The 11,300-nt window shown below is 43.7% G+C and overlaps 1 protein-coding gene across 1 annotated transcript; it reads right to left on the bottom strand.

Annotated features, from left to right (window-relative positions):
* Nucleotides 1-341: 341 nt before the first annotated feature.
* Nucleotides 342-7,311, bottom strand: MAT2A (methionine adenosyltransferase 2A). Its single transcript, XM_026481646.3, has 9 exons — nt 7,065-7,311; nt 4,813-4,890; nt 4,588-4,710; nt 3,946-4,058; nt 3,716-3,859; nt 3,328-3,546; nt 2,923-3,105; nt 2,639-2,772; nt 342-1,969 (listed from the first exon to the last, which is right to left on the bottom strand). The coding sequence occupies exons 1-9, from the start codon at nt 7,153-7,155 to the stop codon at nt 1,867-1,869; spliced, it is 1,188 nt and encodes a 395-aa protein (XP_026337431.1). The 5' UTR covers nt 7,156-7,311; the 3' UTR covers nt 342-1,866.
* Nucleotides 7,312-11,300: the final 3,989 nt, after the last annotated feature.

Below are 11,300 nucleotides of genomic sequence, written 5' to 3'. Positions count from 1 at the left end.
AGTTTTCAAGGCTGAACATTACCGTTCCCTCCATGTTTTATGTCCTTGAATCTTGGACAATTTTAAAACATTCCTGGCAGTTGAATGGCTGTTAGAGTAAGGACACATGGATCCTGGGCATTGCATCAGCCAAAAAGGCTGGACAAACAGATCAAATCTTGGGATATTTTTCTTAGTGCTAGGGATAGGATTTACAAACCTATTGAAGTGTTTGCAGTCATGGTTGAAGGGGTTTGAGGGGATTTCCCTGAACCATGGGAAGATTACAATTATTCAGGGATAAAGAATATGTTCTCAGATCATATTCATACCAAAACACTTTCAAAGAATAATTGACACAGTTAAGGTAGAACCTAGCATTTTATTTAGATCTTCATTAAACTGTTGGAATTGAGAACCAGACATACGTAATAAACCTCCAAAAATAGATCCTGAAAGGCACTTTCTGCTTAGGGCAAGCAGTCATGGAATAAGCATGTAAACAAGCTGGCTTCTCTGTACCACACCAGCCAAGTCAGCTTTCTCCATGGCCAGCCGCACCAGCTCTGCCCTCCCTTCTGTTACACCAGCCAGACCCCCTGTAGGTCTAACCCAAGGTTTTTCTGTAGGACACCTTGGCCTACCTGGGAATGCTGGAAACATGTTGTTAAAGGAATCATGGTGTTGAGGAAAAAAAAAAAATCTTTTAAAAGCTGCCATCTGAGGTGATGGCTTCTCTGTACTTACGCCATACCCCAGAATACAATAAATAAGCAATTAGAAAATGTTCAAGTATGAAGGGATTTCCTCCTCCCCGCCAAAAGCACTGCTCTCTGAAGGAAGCTGGTTTCTCTGTAGCTACACCAGCTGTTCAGAAAGCTCATTGGACCTGGTTTTGAAAATAAAACAAAGTTAAAACCCTGGGAGGAATTATTGTGCAGTGTGGAGTACTCAGTCTTTCTTATAAAGAAAAAAAAAAGTTATCTGGTACCAAAGTGTGCAACCTACAGACCCTCAGGTACTGCCCTGTGACTTCTCTGTATGACATCACAAGGGTGCCAAGTGCCTGTTTTTCTAGAGCTAGGAGTTGGTGGTTTGGCTAGTGCTGAAACCATGCATAGGATTGGTTTACTAAATAAAAACCTTATTACGTACGTCCTCCAAAAGACAGCTGAAAAGTGGAGAGATTTTGATTTGGTGCTATTTAAGAGATGGCAATTAAGAGCATAAGCACCAGGGAGATGGTTTAATGGTAACTGCCTTTTTTTTTTTTTTTTTTGTCAGGCTAGAGCTCCAACTGGAACTTGCGTTACATGCAAGAATGATTGGATAGGGAACACTCCCTGACAAAGAGCTACATAATTAGAAATGGATCAAGTTATAGGGAAGATAAGGGAAGGCTTCACATTCATAATAGAGCTCAAGACATTACAAATTCATGCTGACAGGGCTATGGCATTGCCAGACAGAGGCTATAATGGAACTACAAGTACTTTACGTGCACATTACAGGACATTTTCAGCATTTGGTGGGAAAGTCAATGCAATTAGGATTTTAGAAGGTTGGGTGATAGGGCACAAAGGTTCAATTTCAAAAAGCATTATTTACTCTACAGTGTTGTTGGTTTGTTTCTAGGCAGTTACATGGATCACCTATGCTCACTAAATTCATTATAATGGTGAACAAAACACCTAGGGACAGAATAGCAAGCCCAACTTACAGTCCCCCACACAAGCTAAAAATTCATGTCATTGACTAGGAGTGACTGCAACTGATCAGGAGCTGAAAGAGGACAGGAAAATTTAGGAAGAAGGGCCCTTTCCCTCAGAGCTTGAAGGCTTCTCTGTAGCCTACGCCAACAAGTCTGGGGAAAAAAGGCTAACACTTTCAATATTTAAGCTTTTTGGGCACTTCCCAGGGGAAGCTGTCCCTACCAAAGTGGCCATAGGCTGCAGTCCTCTGATAAATTGGCTTCTTCAGATCCAGATCCCTGGAATATACAAGTCCGTAACTTAATATGTAGCATTCAATTAAAATAAAGCAAAACAATCAGCAAGACTCATTTTCAAGAGTTCTGGCAAATGAGTTCAGTTCTCTGGGGTTTGCTAGGAAAAAAGTTTGTGGCAGAAGTGTTTGTTACTTCCCTGGTGTCCAAACTCCTCGCACAGTCCTTATTAGTAACTACAGTTCTTGTTTTTCCATCCTTGGCTCAACAAATATGAAAACTTGTCATTATTCTGAGAAATTCCACGTGTCAAAAGCTCATCTGAGATCATGGCATACTTACCAAGGTCCCATGCCCACACCCTGTTTATTTTCTTTATAGCAGCCTTGAATATCCCACTTATCTGTACTAATTTCTTTTAAGTAAAATAAACATCCTTAGATAACACAAGAACAAATCCCCATATCAAGTGGAAAACTTTCTAGGGTGGTTAGTCTAAGCCATGGAGCACTGTAATTTTAGATTGTTCCTAACATAAGCCTTTACTAAAGGCAATTTAAAGACAACACCAACAGTTCTAGGAATTAAAACATTTCCCCACTTGAGAAGTCTTCAATACCTTCACCTTCTGATCTGAATATATCAGAAATATATTTATATACACACACACCCACACCCTCATTTTTCACTAGCAATAGGCTTTACCATCTTTACCTGACAATGACCCCAGGGCGGAGGTCAAAATTCTTCTTCACAATCTCTAATAGCTCTCTCTCACTCTTCTGAGAGGTGCCATAATGGAAAATGGAGATAGACAATGGATGAGAAACTCCAATAGCATAAGAGACCTAAAAGGATTCAAATGTCATAAGAGTCAGTGATTAAAAGACCCACATGCTTATGTAATACGCTGGTATTTAAAAAAAATAAATACTATGCTAAATGCCCTCCCACTTGCATGCCTTCTCATCACTCCAGTTACACAAAAGAGTATATACCTGAACAAGAACCCTTCTGCACAGACCTCCTTTAACAAGGGATTTTGCCACCCAACGAGCAGCATAAGCAGCTGAACGGTCCACCTTGGTATAATCTTTTCCTGAAAAGGCACCTCCTCCATGAGCTCCCCAACCGCCATAAGTGTCCACAATGATCTTCCGGCCAGTCAAACCAGCATCACCCTGAAATTACAGGATTAAAGTCACTTTATGCCTAGTGCTTTCCAATATATGGTTCTAGATCAGGTTTGTTAAACACCTATTCTGTATTACTCAGCAAATATCCTCAGAAGATTCACATTCAGACTTACAAAAATCTTAAAAAAAGGGGGGGGCGGTAGTGACCAAATTAGCAAGTAACCATTATAAAATTCAAAAAAGTCAAATTGTATCATAAGGCCTTACCTGAGGCCCACCAATAACAAATCTACCACTTGGCTGTAGATGATAGATTGTATCCTCATCAAGATATTTTGCAGGTACAACTGCTTTGATGACTTTCTCCTTTAGGGCATCTCTCATCTCATCAAGACAAACCTCTTCATCATGCTGAACAGATATAACAATTGTGTGGACTCTGATGGGAAGCACAGCACCTCGATCCTGCATGTACTGCACAGTCACCTTGAAGGCAAAGCAGATGATCAGAACATTAGTTTACTAGATAGAGAGCCAAGACAAAGCTAAATTACAATACGAAGGATAAATACCGGTCTTTTTTCAGTTAGCTTTAAACAACTTTACTGATGTTCTGTACAGTACGTGTAAATCCAGCTTTATAATCATCACTTACTTGAGTTTTAGAATCTGGGCGTAACCAAGGCAAAGTGCCATTGCGGCGTAGTTCAGCCAATTTTGCATTAAGCTTGTGTGCTAAGACGATAGTTAAAGGCATACATTCCTCAGTTTCATCAGTGGCATAACCAAACATCAAACCCTAAAAAAGGAAAAAGTCAATGTGATCAATCCAAGCTTCGGAATTTAATGTTAGAAGAGATGCAGATAGAGTCTACACCAAGGTACCTGGTCCCCTGCACCAATGTCTTCCTCGTTCCGGTCAAGATGAACACCTTGAGCAATATCTGGTGATTGTTGCTCCAAGGCTACCAGCACATTACAAGTCTTGTAGTCAAACCCTACAAACAAAACAATGCCTTAAGAAAAAAAAAAGGGAGGGGGGACAAAGCCATACCAATGCCTTTTATTTACAAGTATCTGGGGTTTTTAAATACTGCTGAAGAAATCAAATACAGGCATCCATCCTTCCCTCCCCCGCCCACCTTTTCAAAAGTTAGTGTTTCACCATTTCACTTTTAGGAAAGACCTACACCAGTACTTGTTTTCACTAACCGAAAAAAATCTGCAGAGAATTTTTGCCTTTACAAAAAAAGCTATGTACCAATGTAGGTCTACTGTAAAAATGAAGCCTTGCTTTGCATCATTTTGGCTTACAAGTTTCATAGGAACGTCCCATTTTTGGATAGCAGAGAAACCTGGTACACCTAAAATTTAAACTTTTAGAGAATTAAAGAGGGCTGGAACAAAACAGTAAAACTGTACAACTGGAATTAATGGTTTAGCAGGAACACTCTAAAAGACAGAGCTAGAAAGAGTTGAAAATATGTGGAAAAATGAGCTTAGAAAAGCTAACTCATTAAAACACACCTTTGGAAGAATCGTCATATCCAATGTGTTTAATGGCTTCACGAACCACTTTCTGGTAGTCAACAGCAGCTCTGGATGTAATTTCCCCAGCAAGAAGGATCATTCCAGTTTTAGCAACAGTTTCTAATAAAAGATAAATTCACACTCAAATGTCACTCTTACAAAGTAATTTTCATGATGTTACCTTTTCATCCATTGATGAAGCAAGCAGTGTTTAGAACCTACCACAAGCCACTTTAGCATCAGGGTCCTGCTGAAGGTGGGCATCAAGCACAGCATCACTGATCTGGTCACAAATCTTATCTGTGGAAAAAAAGATTCCTGGCTCAATCTCTTTGTCTTATTGTCAATGGAAGTATGTCATTCCTCCTCGTAAGTATAGATCTTTGGGACAGCTTTCGTTTTAAAATTGTGGTAAAACCTACAGAACATAAAATTTACCAATTTAACCATTTTCAAGCATAAAATTCAGTGGGATTTCAAGTATGGAGATCTTAACTGCTGTCTAATTAAAGCACTGCTCTACCAGAAACCATTTGCCTGAAGAATAAATGCAAGACATAATGCTGCATATTACTTGAAAACTTGACACCGGTCTTAATATAGCTGCACAAGCTCACCAATTCAGATTAGCCAGCAGAACGCCGAGCATGTTTAATACATTTACATTCACTGTGATTCATACAATTTACACCTTAGAAGGGTTTCATCCCATCTCTAAGGTATTTCAGACATTTCGAAAAATTAAGTTCCCAGGCAAAACAATTTACACTTCTAAACATAACAGCCACATAATTGGAATTAAGTTAAAGCAGAAAGCTTGTCTTCAAACCCAAAAGCAAAGCTGGGAAACATTTCGCTTTACAGTATTATTTTTCAAGGACAATTATACATACATTTTATCCCCCCAATTTAAAGTGTTCACCATAAATCTAAACAACCACAAAGGTGTACTGGTTTTTTTTTCCTTGTTACCAATTTCTCTCTGATCCTAAGGAACACTAATCAAAGCAACAAAAAATGTCAAAGAGTTAGACAAAGGACACTTTACAAACAGAATAAAATAATTTGATTTTGCCAGAGGTGTAGTCCAGGAACATGAGCTGAACAGACTGGAAAATGTCCAAAAGTATTCTGAATCCTTGTTTCTTCCCCGATGTATTGCCATCTCTTAAGAAGTGGGAGAACAGAAATATCTCCCCCAGAGATACCACTTTCCTGAATTTTCTACAATCATCCAGAACAATTAAAGCAGAATGTGTACTGCAATCAAGTCAGAGGCTCAAGACTTAATTTACAAACTGCTGTAAGTGCCTATAACTTAAGTGATTAAATTAATAAAAGGTGGATCAAATACATGTGAAGTTCTCAACACTTAAGGGAAGGTGGGTAACGCACACCAGGACACATGGCCTTCCCTCATCAGGATCTTGGCATCTGTCCTCTTCTACACCACTAGGTTGCTTGTGGGATTTCATCAGAAGCTCAGTACACTTACTAGAGAGAAACTGGATCCTTAACACTATTAGACCATAAAGAACTATGTCACTGTGGTCATTCCAAGAAAAGGCAGAACGAATACAGCAAAATAGTGATCTCCACTAGGTGATGTTTTCAGGCTGAGATTGAAAGTTCCTTGAAACAGCTTCACTCGTTCACGTGTAAACTGATCTCCATAATGGCGGACGAGTGGACAAAGCCCAGAGAAGGAAATGTTCGGTAAAACCGTGCCTAACGGTAAAGCACCAAAGACTTAGAAGGGAAATCCAACGCAAAGGGAGCTTACACTTAATTCATGTTTCCTATCCTTTTCAAATGTGGTCCAAATAAGGAAGGCCTCCCCCAACCTGCGCTGCTATATTTAGTCGGAGGCTGTCACCTTGACGGCAAGGCCATATATTGCCGAAGGGCACGTCCGTCGTCTTCTGGGGGCCGTAACGGCCCAAGGCAAAGAATTAACGGAGACGACAGGCGTCCCGAGACCCGGGCCCCCCACTCCGCACACCCGAGCGCGCCGGGAGCCCGACGGCTCCCCCTCGGCCCAGATGCCACATGCGGCAAACACGTGGTTGCCGCTGCAATGCGGGGCGCGCGCTCCCGAGGACCGGCCGCGAGCACTCGGGGCCGGTCGCCCACTCGAGGGCTTTCAGACGGCGGGGCGGCGATGAGGAAATAGTGCCGTCCCCGAGTGGAGCACAGCTGCCCCGGCCCCCGCCCTTCTCGTTTTCTGGAATCTTCCGCATGCCGAGGCGCGCGGCCGGATGGGAGGAGAGGAGAGGAAGGGGGAGGGGAGCGGCGGCCACGCGCTCGACACCGGCGGCGCCACGAGGAAGGCGCGCGGCCGCCGCTCTTCCCACCGCCCGCCCGGTGAAGGCAACCAGCGTGGGCACCGCCGCCGGCGGATCCCGGCCGGCCCAGCCCTGCCCTGCCCTGCCCACGCCCCGCCCCTCACTTCGCTCCAGGGCCCGTCACCTCACCTGGGTGGCCTTCCCCCACAGACTCTGAGGTGAAGAGGAACGTGCCCTCCTCGATGAACGCCTCGTGAAAGCCGTTGAGCTGCCCGTTCATGTTGGTGTTCGTAGCGGTGAGTGTAAGTGGCGTTGAGGAAAAAGGGAGCGGCGAGGCGACGACTGCGAAATGCACAAGCAGAAGACAGCGCTCTACTCAGCTCAGGCGGGCGGCGCGGAGCGAACGAGGCGGCGGGCGATGCGGCCCAGTATTTATAGACAGCGCCAGCGCGCGCCCGGCCCGGGCCCCGCCCCTCGGCGCCGCGCGCCAATGCGCCACTCGCGCGGGGTAGGCTGAAGGGGCGGTGCGCTGAAGGGGAGCCCGGGCTGAACCACTCCGCGGGGCAGGGGGAGCGAGCGGAGGTAACGCACCCCTCCTGCGGAATATTTAGTTATCTTAAGCACTTCTAACAAGGGCTAAGTGGAAATGCGAGTTTTTGGGGTCCTTGTACCCTTCTGTATTCGAAGTGGGAGGAAAAGCGTCGAGGACTTTATGGGGCTGTTCCCCTTGCTATGACATGGCACTTCCCTTCCGACCGTTGACCGAGCTATCTGTCCGCGAGGTCGCGTCCCCCAGCGGTGACGGCGGGAATCGGCCGAGGTTTTGTCCTCAGGCTCTGCCCGAGGGTCTTTCCGGCCGGCCCCGCCTTTAGATGCCCTGGGGACAGGGAGCCAGTGGCCCTCAGGCATGTGAAAGTGGCCATCTTGGCTGGTCAGCGCACGATTCTTCGCACGGCCTTATTCATCCCCACCCCCCGCGCTGCCGGCGGCTGGAAATCCTGAGGGTTGCTAGTGATTTCTTGGTTAATGCCTCGGTCGTGAAAATGGCCGAAAAGGAGAATAACGAGAGTTCTTTCATCGATTGCGGTCCTACTTCCACCCCAGCGCTAAAGTTTCTGAGAGGCCCTTACCCTTTGTCGCTCCTGCAGCGAGGGCCGCACTCCAGCCCCGTCAGCTCCGGCCTCTTCTCCGTCCAAGAACGGAGGCCCCTGACAAGGCTGGCCTTGTACTTGCTGACTTTCCTAGGTCCTTGAGGGGAAAATAATCACTGTTTAGAGTGTCCTTTCAATCCTCTGTTCAGGAGACTGTTGAATATTTTTCTTGGGGGAAAAGCCCTATTTTAGCCTTTGTATGTGATTAAGTAGATCTCTTGTTAAGATGAAACGGTCCATTTCACTTTAAAAGATCCACCTGCGTTTGTCCCAGTTTTGCCCATGAAGGGAATTATAGGGAGAGAAGAAAAGAGAACAAAACAAAACTTGAGCCAACAAGGAGTAGGGAGTCGGAACGGATTTCATGGTGTCCGCGTTTGGAAGGAGCAGGCAAGTGGCAGGTGTCACTTCCTCTTGTCAGGGAGCTGAGACTCGGTGCGATTCGGCAGGGGCTGCAGTCTGGTGGCCCCGAGTGCATTAACATCGGGCTTAATGATGTTATTAGGGAATAGCCTGCTTCTAGGATAAGATGCACGTTTTCCTGGGGAGATGAATGAGACCCCTTGGAGCAGCCTCCAGCTGCTTTAACGCTCAGAGAACTAGCTAAATTCTGAAGAACAATCCTGTCGGCGAGGGAGGAAAGGTGGGAGTTTGCCATTGGGAAACAATGGAAGCCCTTTGGTTGTGCTAGGGGCTTTGACAAAGAAGGTTAAGAAAGGGCTCAGGATCTCTTAGACTTTCTGACCACATCCATGGTGGCTCAAAGCAGGCAGCGAGGTTAAATCACAGAAGAGATAACATGTATGTTTTTATTTTTGAAACTAACCACAGAAAAACCAACTGTATAAGACTACTTCATAATTTTTCTTGCTTTGGTGTATTTCATCTTTTTTTTTTTTTTAAGCAGAATGCCAATTTATTAAATCACAATGAGTAATAAAATTGCCAACTGGAACAAATGCATGTGTAGGCTGGTCAGTGCATTATCTCCCAGCAGAAAAATCTATATGGAAAGCCAGAATATAATTAGAAGGTTATTTGGTTAATATGGAGTCAGACCAAGGGGATTAGTTAAATTTAATGATTAGCTCATTAAACCCTGATACCCCTATGCTACCAACTCCACAGTGGGGCTGTTCCTGCCAAGGAGATTAGAATCAGCTATTCCTACTTGCTTACCTACTTCTCTTTCTTGCTCATAGCATGTGTAATATAGTGGTTAAGAATAAGGGGTTTTGGAGTCAAGCCTCTGCCACTTATTCACAGTGTTGAGCAAACAACCTCTACATTTCAGTGTCCTCAGTCTGTAAAATTGGCATACTAATAGTACTATCATAGGATTGCTTCAAGGATTAAATGAAATCATGCAAGTAGTCTTTAGCTTTAGAACATAATAGGGTTTTTTTTTTAAACATCAGCTCTAAAAAATAACCCTTCGGTGGCTTCTAATGGCTGTTAGGATAGAGACTAAAATCCCTACATATCCTGAGTGTGATTTGACTGCTCATCTTGTGCCATTTTTTCTCCTTCTGTTTTTTACTTTGGATATCTTTTAATTAGTAACGGTTACATTATTAATTGATTCGTTTCAAAACAAAGCAGACACATTTTCATTGCTTTGATATTTTTCCCATTGTTCCTTACTCCCACAAATATTTATGAGCACTTCTGGCAGGCAGCCCCGGGGACTGGTGCTATGACAGTCCTGGTCTCTTCCCCGCCACCCCCCCTCCCCGAGCTCTAAATGGGAGATGTCTAGCTAAGTCCTCCTCATCCTTCTACCCCAGCTCAGCTGCCACTTCGCGGATGAAGCCTTCACCTACACTGATTTCTCACAGGGTCCTGTGTTTCCTACTAGGTGCTATTTGAAATTATAGCACTTATTGCTGTGATTTGTAAGTTCCGTGACAATGAGGAGGTGGTCTGTTTTGCTCAAGCTTTGCTACTGTCTGACACATAGAAGCTGATGAGGAACGTTTGAGGAGAGGGAGAGAGAAGAGCAGGAGAAAAGGAAGGAAACATAAAGAAGGAATGAATATAAGGGATGGCAGAAGGGAATAAGGAAATGAGAAATCCTGGGGATCAATGAAAAGAGCTATAGTTTTGTTTTAGTTGCAAGCATTATAATAAAATTGACGGCCCTTTACTATCAGGAAAGTTCATTGCCATCTTGGTCTGAGAAGAGATTTCTGATTCCATACATTAGTGCTTTAAGGGTAAAATAAACCAGGAGAAGTTATTGGTTTATTTCACATATAATATTAATGAGATTTGTTGAATGTGAAATGTTGTAAAGCACAAGGAAAAAATCTAATCACTAAAGGCTGCAAATTTCTCAGCACAAAGAATATTAATGTGTTAGTGTTCTATGGAAGTGGCAAGGTTGAGATTAGATAAACTAGTGTTTGTGACTCGCAAAGCAAATATAACAACTCCAGTTCTTATCAATTTGCCAGTGAAGAAGAGAGTTCCAGTAATTAAGAGAAAATGTTCACCACACAAGAAGTTGTTGATTGGGCAGAAGAAAAGAGGAAGATGACAGTAGGTATGTCAAAGAACAATAGAGAAGTTGTGGAGATGTTGAGAAGAAAGCTGCTAAGTTCTGAATCTTAAGAGTACCTTACGGGCGCCTGGGTGGTGCAGTCGCTAAGCGTCTGCCTTTGGCTGGGGCGTGATCCTGGCGTTCTGGGATGGAGCCCCACATCGGGCTCCTCAGCTAGGAGCCTGCTTCTTCCTCTCCCACTCCCCCTGCTTGTGTTCCCTCTCTCGCTGGCTGTCTCTATCTCTGTCGAATAAATAAATAAAATCTTAAAAAAAAAAAAAAGAGTACCTTAAATGTGATGTGATGTGATCTGATGTGATGTGATGACAGGCCGAAAAGAAAGAAATCTAGACCAGATGTCTCAAAAATTGTTCCAGTCCTTTAAGGGCCAAAGCTCAGACATCTCAGATGGCCTCAGACACAAGCTAGCTGTAGTGCGATTTGAAACAACTATGATGTGAATCCCCTCATTTTTAGGCTTCTTGAAATTTGTTTTTGTTTCTCATTTTCTCTCCTGATTCTTAATCAAATCTTTTGACAATTCCAATAAAAGTCATGAGGGATGGAAGAATGGATAGGGTATAATGAAGACACCAAAAGAAACAATAATGATGACAATCTAATTTATTGTCGCAGTCACTGTTCTCATACCTATGCCTCCCGACAGTTTTCACGGAGCAGTTACTCTCTCTCTTCCTGCTTTACAAATGAAGACGCTATCACGGAAGTCCT

The sequence above is a fragment of the Ursus arctos genome, unplaced genomic scaffold (genome assembly GCF_023065955.2).
Source record: "Ursus arctos isolate Adak ecotype North America unplaced genomic scaffold, UrsArc2.0 scaffold_8, whole genome shotgun sequence".
Classification (NCBI taxonomy): Eukaryota; Metazoa; Chordata; class Mammalia; order Carnivora; family Ursidae; genus Ursus; species Ursus arctos.
This window is presented reverse-complemented; position numbering and strand designations above follow the sequence as displayed.